General features: G+C 40.6%; 1 protein-coding gene across 1 annotated transcript in view; it reads left to right on the top strand.

Moving 5' to 3' along the window:
* sox2 (SRY-box 2) overlaps positions 1 to 1,969 on the top strand; it is a 2,223-nt gene extending 254 nt beyond the window's left edge. Inside the window, exon 1 of the mRNA NM_213704.3 lies at positions 1 to 1,969. This exon is cut by the window's left edge and continues 254 nt beyond it. Coding sequence (NP_998869.1) covers positions 8 to 943 — 936 coding nt within the window. The 5' untranslated portion in view covers positions 1 to 7 and the 3' untranslated portion in view covers positions 944 to 1,969.
* The last annotated feature ends 15,617 nt before the right edge of the window (positions 1,970 to 17,586 follow it).

Raw genomic sequence — 17,586 nt, 5'->3', positions numbered from 1 at the left:
CGCCTGAATGTACAACATGATGGAGACCGATCTCAAGCCCCCCGCCCCCCAGCAGGCTTCGGGGGGCAACTCCAACTCGGGCTCCAACAACCAGAGTAAGAACAGCCCGGATCGAGTCAAGAGACCCATGAATGCCTTCATGGTATGGTCCAGGGGCCAGAGGAGAAAGATGGCTCAGGAGAACCCCAAGATGCACAACTCAGAGATCAGCAAGAGACTGGGGGCTGAGTGGAAGCTGCTCTCCGAGGCCGAGAAAAGACCATTCATCGACGAGGCCAAGAGGCTGCGAGCTCTGCACATGAAGGAGCATCCGGATTATAAATACAGGCCCAGGAGGAAAACCAAAACCCTCATGAAGAAGGATAAGTACACTCTGCCTGGGGGCTTGCTGGCTCCTGGGGCCAACCCCATGACTTCTGGGGTAGGGGCCAGTCTGGGGGCCGGGGTCAATCAAAGGATGGACACTTATGCCCATATGAACGGCTGGACCAACGGGGGGTATGGCATGATGCAAGAGCAGCTCGGCTACCCCCAACACCCGGGCCTCAGCGCTCACAACGCGCCCCAGATGCAGCCCATGCACCGCTACGATGTCAGTGCCCTGCAATATAACTCCATGAGCAGCTCGCAGACTTACATGAACGGCTCGCCTACCTACAGCATGTCCTACTCCCAACAAGGGGCCCCGGGCATGTCCCTGGGATCCATGGGCTCTGTAGTCAAGTCGGAATCCAGCTCCAGTCCACCTGTAGTCACCTCTTCTTCCCATTCACGGGCTCCATGCCAGGCAGGGGACCTCCGGGACATGATCAGCATGTACCTACCTGGGGCAGAAGTGCCAGAGCCCGCAGCCCAAAGCAGACTGCACATGTCCCAACACTATCAGAGTGCCTCAGTAGCGGGCACAGCCATCAATGGCACGCTGCCTCTGTCGCACATGTGAAAGGCAATACTGAAGGAACTTTTATATCCAGAGCCTGGGCTAGAGGGGGACAAACTGTGGCCCTCCACCTGTTTCTGTACTACAGCTCCCAGTATCGTCTGTCTAGAGTGTCTGAGAGTTATAGTTCAGTAACAGCAGGAAGGCCAAAGGTTGGACCTCACTGTTCTGGACTCGTTTTTGGACTATTTTTGTACAGAAGAAAACAAAAATCTGGGGAGGGAAAAGGGAACTTGTATAGAACGAGAGAAAGGAGAGAAAAAAAGAGACAAAACATTGAAAATTCTAGGTAGGAACTTTGCAGAAAAGTTTGCAGACGCCCTTCCCAATACTATTAGCTCTAGTCTCACAGTGATGAGAAATCGTTTTATTATTTGCGACTTTTTTGTACAGTATTTATCAGATAAACAGGGCAGTCAGAATGGCCATTGTTTATAAGCTGCGACTTTGCCAATCTTTTTACAGTCATAGGTCAAGGAAGCCCCTCTAGAAAAAAGCTTTTCAATATGGGGGGAGGGGTACCAAATTTGGACAAGCGTAAACGTTTCAAAAATGTTCTCAAATTAACTACCATGCACCTGATATCCCATAATAACAAGCACAAGGCACAAGATGTACTTTTTCTTACAAAACCCCCATATTGTTAGAGTAAGAAATGGCCGCTATGATTCCAGCATTTGTTAATTTATATATCCGGCTGCTGTCCAACTCTTCCGATTTAAAAAAAAAAAAAAAGAAAGCAACGGAAACATGAATCTAATGTGTTTGAAATATTTTCTTATGGTTTGTAATATTTCTGTAAATTTATTGTGCTTATATTTTAAGTTTTTTTTTCTCTATCTCATTTTCAGTAGATGTATTTTAATGACTCGGCGCTGTATTATTTGGATCAGTTTGCCGAAAGTCCTTGTATATATATATATGAACTAATCCAACCCTAATAACAGGTACATTTTCAGCTTAAGTTTCTACACCATTATTCACAGTTTGAGATAAATAAATTTTTGAAATATGGAATCTGATATCAAATTGACTCCTTGATTTATTTGTATGCACCAAATCTACTGCTATCTATAAGAAAACAAACTAGATTTTTTGGAAGATATTACCAAAAAAATCAATATGGTCAAAATAGTAAAAAGCTTAATTACACAGTGTATGGTATGTTTTTTATGTTCAGGTACGAAGATCACATTTCAATGTTGTCTCTTACTATTGGGGATTTTTAATATGGATATAGGCAAACTGAAAAAAAACAAACTGCGGTTTGCAGTTTCCATATGTTCTATGTTTAATGGTTATAGCTCTGATATACCTCTTACTAAAAATGTTAATGTGTTTCCAATGTACCTTAGAAGAGTCAAAGATCCACCATAATTGGGCCTGTATCTCGATACAAGGTAAATGTTGCTTTGACATTTGTTGATAAAGTGAACCGGTGTAATGATCGCATCAATCTCAGCTTCTACTTTCTATTTTCAAGCTAGAAGAACAAAAGTTTATCTGTATTGCACACCATTTGCGCCTATTACGGCTGTTTAAATCCCATTTCTAAATTGCCAGCGGCTCTCAAAAACTGGATAATATCTCCATGTGAAAGCGAGTCCTAGAAAGAAGCCTTTTCTTCGGCCTATTTACTGAAGGAAACTCCAGGCTGTGAGGTTAGAGTTTTACTTTTAAGGCTGAATAATTCTGCTGTTTGATCTATAAAAATATGGCTTTAACCCTTCGCTTGCCGTGACTGATAACATGATGCACTAGTTTTACTGCCAGGGACTTACTCATGCACTAAATTCGTTTATGGGTTATTGATTGTGGAAATCAGATATGATCTTTGCCTTGATGATTTATCACAGGCAGTTGTGGATGTCCTTAAAAAATATCCGCTCTAATGTAATGTGAATTCAGCATGGCACATCTAACCTCACATGGTTTGGCTGCCCGATTAACCCATTGCTGACAAGATGGAGAGAGATGTAAAGCAAATCTGGGGGTTTGAAACTGAAGTGTCTGTTTTTCGGATTTACAAAATGAAGTTGTGTTTAAAATGCAATTCCTTGTCGCAAAGTAATATATATATATATATATATATATATATATATATATATATATTTAGAGATCTTTTAATTCATATTCCAAATTTGTTCTTATATTTTCTGGCCAAATCTCCATCCAGAGTTGGCTGTAATTATTCTAAATGACAGGCTGTGAAGTAGTTCTAATTAATACCGAGGCTCTTAAGACATATGGTTGCATATTAATATATTTGCGGATTATCCGTTTGCTAGAGGACGCTGGCCAATTTTAGCAAAATAATAAAAGAAAATAAAGCAAATAGATTTATATGTTCAAATGTACAGCATAACGTGATTTTTAGAGTAACTCTTAAAATTTGGTTACATTTTAACGAATGTATTATATTTATATATATAGATATATTTAGAATATTATATATATCAATGATATATCTATACATATATATTATATATATATAAATACACACACACATATAGATATAAATATATATATATATATATATATATACATATTTATTGTGTGTCTATGTAACTGCGTGTGTTAGTAATTGTTTTCATTAGCTCTTTAAAATTATCTTTGCTAAATCATTTAAAGGTGCACAATGTACATTTGCTGATTTTCTTTAGGTTGTTGTGCCTGCGATAATTTAGTTTATAAAGGAAATGGGAAGTGACTTGTTTGAAACAATTTCTTAATTTGGGGTGTTTCTAGTAGCCCAAGAAAATGTAAATAGAGCTACTTGTGTGTTTCTCACATATTTCACTAAAGAGATGAGCAGATTAGTGAGGTGGTGTTGCTGCGCAGAATATTCGGTGATGCAGACGATCCCCTGGGACAGGAGCTCACATTAACTGCTAAATGAATATTTGACAAGGGCAGACTCCGGGGCATTATTACTACAAACGCGTCCCAACTGGACTTTCAAAGGGTCAGAGGACACGGGTTCAATTCATTATTTATAACGCCAATTGATTTGCTTGTTCTCAGAGTAAATTCGCCGTAACGTGATGTTGTGACAGTTAACGGTAGCCGGAGGAATCTAGGAATATTGATATAGTATTAGTTTGTAGGTACAAAGAAACAGACTTGCTTTTTACAAAACAAATGTTGCAAAAAATATATATTTGACAGAAATTGTATAGTGAACGAATTAATAAATTGCTAGTTTGTCCGGGAATGGTAATGCTATGAATTAATATCCTGGGTAACTGTATACCCTCTGGCCTCTGTGTATGAGCTAAGTTTTACTAGCATAAAATAGGTAGGTTGGCAATTTAGTGTAGAACATATGCAGTCGTGAACCAAGGAATTCTCACTGAAATGTAGCTATAAGTGTGATTATGCCAATGAAGTAATATCAGGCAGTTGTTGGACTGCAACTCCCACAATGCCATCGACTAGTTAGTGGGATTTGGGGGGTGGGGGGTCAGAAGCCGGACCTGGGTGCTGTAGGCAACGCGGCGCTGTTTCTTGTTTGTAGGTGACTGGATAAAATGCTGGAGATGGGTTTGTTTTATGGGCAGAAATCCCTTTGCTTCCCGGATCCCAGTTAGTTTAGCTTATTTGTGCTAAGTGTCACTTGTCACTCTGAGCTGCTAGTTCTCGCACATTTCCTCAAAGTTATTTTAGCCCCAGGGGAGAAGTACTTAGATAGCGCGTAATGATGGGCGCCCACCTAGTGTCAGGTCAAGCCTGGGACAAAATTGTCTCGGAATAGCACATTATGATTATTATTCTAGGGGTGCTTAAATCCCATCTCGGTACTCACTTACCGCTTATGACTCCCCCGGGTCGCTCTCTATTGGCTGTTTGTGTGCAAATGCAGGTGGCCGGGTCAGTACAATTGAACCACTGTATGCCAAGGGCAGTGTCACACCGGGGCATCGCCTTCTCTCCGCTAAAAGTGATAGTGAAAAAACGCAAGGCAGCTTCTTCTAGTGGTGACTGAAAAAAAAAAACAAAGGTAAAGCGATGTGCATTGTTTTGGGAGCAGGTTCTTTTCTATATTGTTCATCAGGACAACATTTACTGAATTGCCCGCATCCCAGAGATGCTCTACTTTTTTAGAACCAGGTGGCCTTTCTGTGACTGCCAGGTACTGAGTGCTCAGGTGTAACAGGGTGCCAGTCTTACAGCCTTCTTTGCTCATAACTGGCTTGCACCTATGATCTATCTGCTACTATCCAGAGGTAACCTTAGTAAACAAAACCGCCCTGAAGGGGACAAGAGGCTCTGCTGAGATAAAAAATACCAGATATTTACATGGCAAAAAAGGAGCAGGGAATATAGTCTTTTATTTTATCCTTGTACTGTTGTACTTGTACTAGGAATTTGATTCCCACCCAATATTCAGTACCTGAAGCACCGGTACATATACTTATCTATGTGCACATAGGAAGGAAAGGGAAGTTTTAGCTTCTTGGTCATTGAGTTTATCCTCTAGGCAAATTACTGGCTTCCTAGGCTTTAGTGTGTCAGGGCTTTAAACTTAAATACAATTTATTTAAAAATAATATATATATATATATATATATATATATATATATATATATATATATATATATATATATAAATTTCGTTCATCCACTGCAGCGCTGTATCCAGTTATTAACGTTCCCAGCCACTAGGTACTAACGTTTCAGCGCCCGCGGGAAATATATGAATGATTATGTAATCAAACAATAATAAAAGTCATTCATATATTGCAATATTAGTAGTAATAATGATAACATTATTATTATTGTTATTATTATTATCATCATTCTTCTTATTATTATAATTATTATTTTAACAATACTACTAATACACTTTACTTTCTGACCATTACTTATTCCCCAGACGTTTGTACTTTTAACCCCTGTTATGCAGGGTGTCAGGACTGAGGCAGAAGACTGATAGTGTCGCACAGAACCTAGGCATTAATGGACATAGTATAAGGGCCTGGCGGTACCTCGTATCCCCTCCCAGCATTCTGTGGTGTACAGGGTTCTCTATGAAGTGGGGTTTGACCTCACTTAAAGGCATATGTGGTATATTCCCTATTCATTTTGCAGCCTAAAAAAAAGGTTCCTAAGTGTGACATTGACTATTCTGCAGGAATGGGGACTCTTAAGCTCCTACAAATTGCAGACTCGTTGAAGACAGAGAAATAATGGAAGTATTAAAGGAAGCGGCGCATCCCCCAGGAGACCCTTATCATAGTCTTGCAGCAGCCACACTGATCCCACTGCCTCCTGTAACAACCAGTCTGTGACGTCACCCAGGCTGCCAACGCTCCTCTACCTCTGGCTTTCTGATGCCCCCCGTATACACCATGGCACACACACATTTTCACATATCCATGTTTTGCACACCTAGGACTTTCGCCTGGGTGCTCAGGGGTTAATGTGGCATTTCTGAATGTGATATTTTCGTCAAATGACGTCATTTAACCTGTTCTCATTGTCATAAGGGAAATTCCCAGAAACCGTGTATATACTGTTACCCGTGTATATACTGTTATCAGGCCCTATTAGGGATCTTTCACAAATGAGGACCATAACAAAATTTACGCGATTTACATGTCAATTCTTATTTACTGCTGACATTTTTGTATTTTCATCCAGTTTTAAAGAGAAGAAATATATTTTTTCTTTCTCATAACCGGTGTATTTAGCTCAGACCCGTTGTTAAAATGATCAGCTACTGTACCTGAGGATGAAAGCGTATTTATTTTGGTGATATCTATATACTGTACTTGTATCATAATATCTATGTATAATGTGCATAATAATGTGTATATTTCGTACCGTTGGGAAATGACAAATTCAGGTATTCGATTTGCTACACTCCCCTACTTTGCCTTTAAGAAAGGCTAATCGAGGCACCCTGGCACATAAAATCGCAAGGAGTATTTAAGCTGAGACTTTTTTTATTATTATATACAAATTAATAATGGGAAAACTCGTGATTACAAAAAGGTAACTGCTTGTTCAGAAAAAAAATCCTCTTTTTGAAGTTCTACTTAATTAACATTAACTCTTTTATAGAGGGAATAGGTCGGCCCCGGCATATTTGGTTCCTATCAAGGTAAAACAGTTGAATCAGCAACATTAACAACAGTGAAATACAAAAAGAACATCCCTTGGCAAAATCATGCTATAAATAAAATGATTTTAACCAACAGTCAAAATTTCCTTTGCTGGTTTGTCTTCTATCGTCATATTTTTTTGTGGATAAAAATCCATAAATCTGTCAAATTAAAATTAACATGATTAGTCTGCTATAGGTTTTAATTGGCCGGTGGCTTAACCTACGAAAGACAGAACATGGGTAAAGAGCATACACTCTTGCTAATGATATCCCAAATGATCTGCAAATATATGTCATTGTGGAACTCCTGGAACCCTCTGTGAGGAGCAATAGTCCGGTTTTTGTGCTGGCTGAAAGGCAGGAAGAAATGGGATGAATTGAGTCCTGTCAGAGATGTCTTCTTGCTGAACAGAAACTCCCAGTGGCTGGGGATCCAGTGCAGGTGCAGTGGGCTGGGGGGATGGGAGATGAAGGGGGGGGGAGAGTGTTCAGCTAAAAAAGCACATTCTGCACAAAAGACCACACACTGCCAGCCAGCATGGCATCACCTCGCACTTTCAGAGTTTTTCTCCCCCCCCCCCCCCCTTTTGCACAGTTCTTAGCTCACAAAGTGGCTATACAGTCCCAGCAGCGAGGCTCCTTTAATGAACGTTTGTCACTTGTATGACAGACCCAGAAGCTGCCATTCTGTCCATGAAAGCACAAAGTCTTTCCAGTAGAAGCAGCTTATTAAAAAATAGATTTCTTTAAAACTGGCATATAACAAGGTGTGGAGTGGAGCCCTCTTATCGGGACTTTGGGTCTTTTTGGGAGCCCAGCTGACTTTTAATCTTTGGCAAAATACAATTCCTGCCTTTAAATAGGAATTGGAGAAAACAGGTTGGTTATGGGGTCCATTCCGCCTACTTTTTACAAGGTGAATTTTTAATGCAATTAAAGCTATATTCGAGGCATATTGCATTTATAAGTTCATGGGTGAGGCCCCCATTATCTACAGTCCAATCTACTACTCTACAGCTGTTGGTGGAAGTTTTACAGACTCTACCTTGCTTTACTATACACGCTGTTCCCTGGATCCTCTTCCGTTAACACTGATGACACTGTGTTACTATAGATATTCCCAGTTACACCCCATTCCCCTAACACACACCTACACACTTACAGCTACATATATCCCTTTCCCCTAACACTGACTTACTTTATATACTCTCGTATACTCGTATATACTCCATTCCCCTCATCTTCAGCCTACAATACATTCTATCCAACAGCTGCAGCACTTAGCCCTGAGTTGCCTTGCCTTACTATACACATTCTCCCTCATCTCGTTTATTTAAAATAGATGATAAAGTTTTCTTGCTGTCAGTGTGCAATTCCCAGGCCCCTTTGCCGGTCCTGCTCTCAGCAGCTTAGGGCTCTGTGGTTAGATGTGCTGGAGCATTGCGCTGGGAAATTGCTTCTTGTCTGCTTATAAAAAGCCATGTAAGCGGAAAAGTCTTATCTGGGGACAAATGGCATGGAGCTCTGGTGCAGAACTGCTAGTGCCCAGTCAATTGTTTCCTCTCACATAATGACTTTTATTCAATTGTAAGTGCGACTGAGAGTCAGAATGTGCCATTCCCCAGCCTGGCCTATACTTCCCATAAATTCCTTATGGCTAAATATCTGGTGACATATGTTAAATGAGTTATTCCATTTCTGTCCCTGTCACAGGCGTTGGAGATGCGGTGCCAGAGGCCCAGTACTACTGGCTGATCACCAATCCCAACACTTCACTGTCTCCCAGTTATTTTCCTAGTCCTCCTGCCTGCTCAGAACACTCTATTGTGGGCAACAGCACAGGTAGGAGACTCTATAAGGGTGCAATATGCCAAGCTGCCCAAGTATGTAGCTGATGGAGGATAGATATATTTACCCTATGCCGTTGTCTCTGTGTATTCTATGAATTTGCCTTGGATATTGCCAGAAAGTGCCTATACTAATCCTAGATATGTAGGTATCAGACTGTAATTACTTTGTAACATGTTATATACAGTAAAAGTTCTATAACTTTTTCCATATATCCATATATTCCATATATCATAGGGTTAACCCTTTTGGCGCCCGAGAGTCCCTGGAGGGTCAGCATATCCTACCTAACTTTCATCTTCAGGGTAAAGAATCAGTTTGCATAATAAATAGCTCTATAAAAATCGAAAAAACGTTTAGCTCTGAGTTGGTCTCTGAGACGTTTTGCGACAGGTTTATTCCGGTAAACCATAAATCTTGGGTCTTTGCTGAATTTTTCCCCGGGCCCCTGAGCAATATCTCTGACATCAGGGCTACTAATTCGCCTTAATATGATCTTTATGGCCACGTAGCAGCGGATAATTGGTCTATTTTTACAAACAACAATGCAATTGACAGTAGGTTTATTATTTAATAAGTCAGGCGCTAGCGCGGCGGTGTCCCGACTGGGGAAGGTCTTTTCTTTGTGCGTTTGGCGCTACTGGGAAAGAACAATGGGCATCTAATTGGGGGGATTTCTAGAGATGGTGCCTAGATATGAACTGTGAGATAGGAAGGGTTCCTGGGATAGCTGCACTCATGCCAGTCCCAACGTCTCCCCCCTACAGTTTACACAGTGTGGGATTCTGTAGGGTTGGCTTGTGCTCGGTGCTTAGCAACTGCCTAAATAGCCATTCCCAAAGCAAACTGTGCCTAAGCCAAATACTAGCGGCAAGGCAACCCATGCCCAGGGATTTACTGTAGCTAATGTATAGTGGCGCTTCTGGATGAGATCTCTGCTCTAGAACAATCCTGACAACCCTCTGGGTTCTGCAAGTGTGAGGAACACTTATAGAATCTTGTAACAGTTACCAGATACTCAGGGCCAGTTTCACTAAATAGGAGTAACAATTGCCCCTGTTCTCTGTTATAGAACTGTATTGTCTCTGTGGCCAAATTCACTACCCTTTTGTGTAGATATTGCTCGGGCACGTTATTTTCCTTAAAATAATATTAAAGCAGTATTAACTAAACAAACAAGTTTTTAACTATATTTTAACTATATTAAAACCTGGCAAAATGCCGCATTTACCGGAAAATGTCGTATACAAATTACCCACAGCGGATAATAAAGCTGAGAAAGCTGCCACTGCACTTACATACTTATCTCTATATATTGTGTATGAGTTTGGGGTGGGGAATAAAAATGATCATTGGAGGGCAGAGAGAGTGAAGCGTTATTTCTTTAATAAAGGGAATACACTTAGAATATAGACACCTGTTATATTTTCACATATGCTTATGTGTTCTGCTTTGCAGAAATATAATGTATTATTATTATTTGGTTGTGTATTTGTCCCAGGCCAGGGAGCTGCTACCTGTGTGTAAGGCAGTGAGAGGGGTGACAGGGGGGCGCAGTGAATGGGAACATTCCCCTCTCCTGGCCCTGCTGCTTCACCCCAAGCGGGAAACAATGGCAGCTTTGATGCACTAAGCAGGGCCAGCAGCGGGGGACTGGGATGATGTATAACATTCCTCGTCCTGCTGCATCGGATCCTGGGAGAAGGGGAGAGGGGGGCGGCGGGGGAGTGAGAACCAACGTGCACAAATAACTCCACTAACTCTCTCACAAACTCCTTCCTTCCATCCACGGACATTTTTTCGTTGGGTTACATTTATGTGCATAGAGAAAAATAATTGTCATTGCAACATACCTAATAGTTTTGAACATGGGCATGTACATATTAGTCTTTGCCCCGCAAAGCTTGCAGTCTATTATATTGTTAAATGCCAATGGCAAGGGGTACAGTTTTCTCATAGTTGAACTGATTTTGCCCACATACCATCTTTAACTGGCCTTAAAGGGCTAATGAACATAATAATTATAACTGGAAAGTCTTGGTACATTTTAAAGCACATAATTCATTTATTCGTCTAACAAACGAAATATATTTATAGCTTGTTAGTAATGGGCCAAAGGCAGCTGGAACATTAAAGCCCGATTGCGCACATGTTCTGATAAATCCCAAAGAGCTGACATTCTGCTTGCTTTAAGACATAATATTCCCTTTAGTCATACGGCTAGTGTAAATGGGTGATTAATACCAGGGAAAGAAAGACAGTGAGATAGGGACAGTCAGACAGTCCTAAATGATCCAATATTATAGAGCCTCCGCGTTTTTTAATCACATTTATCGCCCACCATATCCCTTTGCCTGTCCTACACATATACAATTAACGACCCCTGTAAATCGCTTACAGAAAAATTCATAGCAATTCTTATTATAAGTGGGAATAATTCTAAGAAATGTCCCCACACGAGACCTACAAAAAGTTGGGGAAACAAAAACACGTGTATAATTTCCTCCTCTTCTATGTTCAGACTCAAACATACATTGCAGAAGGAGATGAATGAATATGTACTTAGGAACGCGTTGTTAGGAGGAAGCCTGGGGGCATTTGAAGATACAAGAATTATAACAGCTATGTCCGATGTGTGGTCCCCCAGCTGTCATTCAGCTACAAACAACTCCCCAAATCTACCGGGGCCAGCTGCAGGTGGATATGGTGTAGTTGAACATGAGCTGCAGGAAAATACATCGGGTGGGGCGGTAAATCTACCATCCGGATTCTAATGGACATTACTTTCCAATCCGTTTGATCCAGTATTTAATTTCCAACTGCCCGTGATAAACTCCTGGCTTTCTTCCCTCTGAATAATGTCCCCAGGGTCCCTCCCCCGGGGAGTAGAGATACTAGTGCATATAAAAAGGGGAGTCCTGGGCTCACAATAGCAGCTTCTGCCTCCTTAGCGATACCCACCCAAGCACAGGTATTTACATACCCCCGCACCTTTTGCGCCCATAACTGTGGAATTACAGATTTGTTTCTACCTAGACCAGTGACAATTTATTGACCAATAAAATGACAGTTTTCTAATCCTAGACATGATACTGGGAAATGTAGTAAAATAAAGCGTGAGGCCTGCAAAGCGAACCTTTCTAGTAAGGATAAAAGGGCAAAACTCAAGGCAGTGACACGCAGCACTACATTCAAGTGGAACCTTTGGAGACTGTAACACTATTAACTTGCTGCAAAGCAATGCACCAAAATTCAAAATATAACACTCCCTCCTCTAAGTGGTCTGATGGTACAGTCCCTTAAGTTCCCCGCAGAGGAGAGTGGGCAAAACCATTTATTAGGGCGCATCTGGCTGAAGCACTGGTGCGGGATTTGCTCCCAAATAAGAGACCTTTGCATCAGCAGACCTTTTGTTCTGTGGCTCTCCCAAGCATCTGGTGTGGCCTACTTTCCCTGGGCTCACCATCCATCTCACACTCACCGCCCATAGGGGGGCAGCATCCTATAGTGATTTTACTGTGTGGCCAGCATTAACCTTATTTATCCACTGAATATCTTCTTTTCCATTTAACTTATGCAGAGGGATATGCACTTGAATAGAAATGGTTTCTACCCTCTGGGTTTCATTTCAATTGCACTTCCCTTGCTCAGTGTTGTGTAAACACTGGCAGTTAGTTAAATATGGGTCTTTGGCAATTCTATGCAAGAGAAGCAGATTCTCACAGCATAGGGGAAGCATATTCTACCTGTAAGTAGGACACCCCTTGTGCCTCAGCTATAGTGCCTTAATGATCTACATATTTGTATTTTTGCATATGTTTGGGCTTTTGCCCTCAGAACCTGTCATTGGCAGGTATGATGTCCTTTTAAATTCGCATTGGCTTGGGTATCTCAATACCTTGCATTTTGGCACTGGATTTCTGCCATATATGTCTGTTTATAAAATGTTTCTATTATAACACAAACACACTCCTGAACTTGAAACATGTACAACTCCTTTCTCAAAACCTACTTACCCCTATTTCATAAATATGTGGGTTCTGGAGTTTAGAAGCAACACAGACAATTGCAAGCCAATCATTTTCCATTGCTCCTGTCCATTTATTTATGCACGGAAGGTTAATTATCTTTCATAGATACTGTTGTTTGGGTTTTGGATCCCTTACAGATTGTGATGTCATAAAAAGGGGAGGGCTGGCCATTGGGGTGCTTGACCTCTAAAGAATGGACAGGGCATGATGAGTTAGGGTGTCATTATTCCTCTATACATGAGGAACTCTCTAATTACAGCCTAATAGGCAAGACATTGTAGCTGTGGTCTGTGTTTAAGTAGGCGGTAAATAAAGGGGACACATGCTTTATGAACTTTGTAAAGGGATGTGCATGTATATGGAATCTATTATGCAGAAACTCATTATCCAGAAACCACCAAAAAAAATATTTATATTATTATATATTATTAATAAATTATTATTTGTGATATTATTTTTCACTGTAAAAATGTTTTAACAGTTTTTGTAGCCTTAAGACATGTTGTTTCACATTGTACATTATAAAACAAACCCTTTTTCCAAAATACCCCTTATCCCAAATATATTTGATAGTAAGTCCTATACTTGTACTCTGCTTTTGAAACAGTTGCAAAGCACCCTGTGCACTTTTTGTGTGGACTTTATTTAATGCTAATGCAAGCCAGATCAGCTGTTGGGTCATAAAACAAGTACTTTTGGCCCACATGGTTCTTCAAGGTCTCCAGCTAAAAAGTCCACTGGCATGGGCTGCACTTTGTCATGTCTGGCTACTTGTACCCTTTGAAATATGTACCGTGGGCAGCAATGCTATGGAATTGGGCGAAAGAGATTGATGCCTGCCCCAAACAATGCACCAGTGTCACGTATGTGAATATATACAGTATATTCTGACCTATAAAAGGAATAGTGGTACTTTGAAAGGCAAAACAATTATAGTCCATTGTATTTACCTGTTGGGTTTTTGTTTGGGAAGGAGTTGCAGACACTGTGTATAGTCAAGCAAGATGGTGTCAGTTCATAGCAGTTTTGTCTGACAAGCAGACTCCAGCTTCTGTACTACAGTAGCAACAGAAGCATTAATTGGACAAAGTAGGCTGGGAGTTGAGGTTCATAGTTCAGGATCAGTCTGAGAGCAGCAGGTTGGTTTTGGGGCTCTACATGGGATATTCTGCCTCTGGCCCAGCCCCCACTAAGGACAGCCTCTTGGTATGAACCTCTCTGAGAATCATCCTCCCAGGCTTGATTCTAGATTACTCTTGGAATCCTAACAACTTGCTTAATTAATGATTCATTGATATGACACTGACATGGTAAAGATCTAACATCCCCTAAGGCAGATAACAACGACACCTAATCCCTCCTGTGGCCCAAGGCAAGGCGAGCAACCTGTTTAGCTGGCATCATGACCTCTTTCTTTAACTCATAAAATTGATTTGGACAAATTGTAGAGAAAAGCAAATGAAATAAATGCGCTTTTAATAAGTGATCATTAAAATGGTTATGTTAAATATAGTTAATTATATGCATGGCTTCCTCTTAACAGTAGCTCCTATTCTCTGGGCTGTCCGCTTGTTCCTTCACTATAGCCTGCTGTGGAGGCCTGATTATGCTCCATCCATACATTTCTAGGGATTTTGTTGGCTTAATTAATGCTTTACTGGGTCCCACAGACCCAGAATGGCCCCTTTGCCATCATCATGGTGAGCAGGAGCAGAGGAATGTGTGTCCCACTTCCATCTAGTTTGCCATAAGAGAATCTGATGTTAACTCTTTGTGCTGTGCAGTCAATGAAAGGCTGATGCCTATGCAGTATTGCCAAGTGCAAATTCTTTTAACAAAAAAACTTTAATCAGTACAATGCCTTTGCATCGACTGCCATAATGGATACAACATATTTGTGAGATTTATTTTAACTATATGTCCCTTTAAATCTTGATTAAAATATAGGGATGAGTTTTTGGCTACTTTGTGCTGATAATGTTGTTTGTGTATTTGTATTAACTAACATGCATGGGTGTTTCTGTGCTGAAAATGATATATTTTCCATAGAATCATTTAAATTGTCACCCTCTTTGGCCAAAAATATTCCCATGAATATTAAATTGGCATTACCAAAAACTTACCACTAAACAAAGCATTTCTCATTATGGTACAACCATTGTTTTAAGATAGGGTGCAACATATACTGTTTTAAATACTGTATTGATCTGTTGTTGAGCTACATCTCATTTTTGACTTTCAGGGGATTCTGGGAGCTTAATGGATGTCAGCAAACTGAATGTCAAAATATGTGATGCTGTCAGGCATTGGCAATACAATGACCCCTGTGGCTGCTGATGTGGAAATGAGATAGACGCACCCAAGATCTAATCCAGTCCCAGACAGGTAGGTGCACTCTCACTCCAACAAAATGCATTTAAAGCCTCAGTAAGGAAATGAGAAGTAGGTATGACAGCTGATCTGTGCAGTTTGCTTTGTAGAGCCTGCTGGCATGGCTTAGACAGATGCTGATGCTGATCTTTTTCTTTTTTTTTGCAGCAGCAGATTCTGAAAATTTACAGAAAATTCAAGAAAATTACCCTGAGAGGAATGTGCATGACTGGCCATCTGTTATTCTCTATGGGGCTTTGCACGGCACATGTATTAAAACTAGCAAGAAACACATGGATACAGAACTTCCATCACAGGCTCTGTGAAAGTCCACCTATCCATTCTGTGGCTGCCTGCTACAGAAGCAACCTCTAACCTGTTGCAGAAGATATACAGATTGCAAAATCACCAGCACAGCTACAGAAACATTTACAGGCTAGCCCTGCAACTGTTGTTTTTAAACCTTGGGATCAATCTGAGGCATTCTTTCTCACTACATTACTTTTCTATACACATTGAGTATGCACTAGTTATGGGTATATGTAGCATGCTGCTTGTTTAGGGCCAAAAATGCTAGTCATAAGCCTTTCCCCACTGGGGGGAGCCAATTCAAACCTTGATCGTTCCATAATCAGCTATACTTGGTTATTGTGTAATTGTGGCACATCGCTATGGAGTGTTTAATACTTTTTTTCTAGAGCAGTGCTGTCTGATGGCAGGTTTTTAGTTGCCATTTTCATGGGCTTCTTCTCAAGAGTTATGTGGCATCATGTTTTCATATATTGTACCAAAGCATGGAAAGAACTGAGCAGCAACAAACAAGTGAATAACCATTAATAAAACATATACCTTAAAAAAATGACTGTGTTGTCTAGATAAGCAGGTGCCCTGGAGTACAATACATGAGACTGAGTTCCCACTGGTTTTGTGTTGGTGCCACTCATTCTCTCTCTTTCCTCTAAAGGTGATCAATCTGAGGTTATATCCACTGTACAGATTGCCACCAAGAAGAATTAAATTAAAGCACCTACCAAATTGTCACACAGAGTATTACATTGGAAACTGCTGTAAAAGGGCAGTTACAGTATTCTGAACCCATGCTATTATACTTAGCAACATTGTTTGGGAGCACGTTATATAGAGCAACAGAAAAATCATCAAAGCTATTTATACCATGTGTCGATTGTTAACAACCAATCACCATACATGACAACACCTTATTAACTGAGTTCCACATACTTATACAGAATGCCATAGTCTAAAGTAATACTGTGTGACAAACTATACCTTTAACAAAACAATACCTTTAACAAACTGACCCAGTACATGCACATAACAGGTGTCAGTTATTTCTACATTATGTAGCCATATTAAAATGTCCTTTAACATTGTGCCCCAGTGCTCAGAAGTGATTTTATCCTTTAGGTGGAGGCTGATCGCAGCTCAAGAGCAATCGGAGGGCTATGACTTGGACTACCCAATATATACAGAAACATTCTAAACAATTGCTGCACGACTAGGACCAGGACAATTGCCCTCTCTGCTCCACCCCTTCTATTGTGGCTGTATATAACCTCCACTCTTCAGCTTGCACACCCTGCAGGAAATCCTTGCCCTGCTGAAGTTGGCTGTCTCAGTTCTGATCTTACACAAGGATTGTGTAATGAATCGTAGCATGTTTGTGTTCTGCACTGTGCCTAAAATTACCTTCTGCATAATTACCTAGGAAGAGCTTACTTCTAGAAATGTGGACTGGAACCAAATAATTCTGCTATAGGTTTGGCAATTTGGGGGCCCCTGTGCTGGCACTATACTTAAGAGAAGTTCGCACGCTGATCAAGTAACAGCAGAACAACAGGGCTATTGGAGTGGGGTGGTTATCTCTTCTTTCTGCAGATCACAGTTCTGGCACTCCAGGCTTGTCATTGTGTCCTCTGATAGAAATGACATCCTCTTAAAAATACAAGCTCTCCCTACAGCTAAAGTTTCACATGCACACAATAATACGTGTTTATGCACTCATACATGCTCTTTTTGTGAGTGTGTGTTTACATGCAAAAATGCACAACTGCACCTTTTCTGTACTATGCAAACAATTATATGTATATATATATAAATATATATCTATATCATAGTACTGCACTCAAAGCAAATACTTGTAAAAAATCAAAATATATTGAAAAAAGCTGATGTTTCAAACACCAAGGGGCACATTTTGAACATTTGAACACTCAAGTCTTCAGGCTTGAACATTCGTATCCCAAAACCATGCAAGAGTTCCCAAACTCT

Source organism: Xenopus tropicalis, chromosome 5 (assembly GCF_000004195.4).
Source record: "Xenopus tropicalis strain Nigerian chromosome 5, UCB_Xtro_10.0, whole genome shotgun sequence".
Classification (NCBI taxonomy): Eukaryota; Metazoa; Chordata; class Amphibia; order Anura; family Pipidae; genus Xenopus; species Xenopus tropicalis.
The sequence above is the reverse complement of the archived record's forward strand: the minus strand, read 5'-3'. Positions and strand labels throughout refer to the sequence as shown.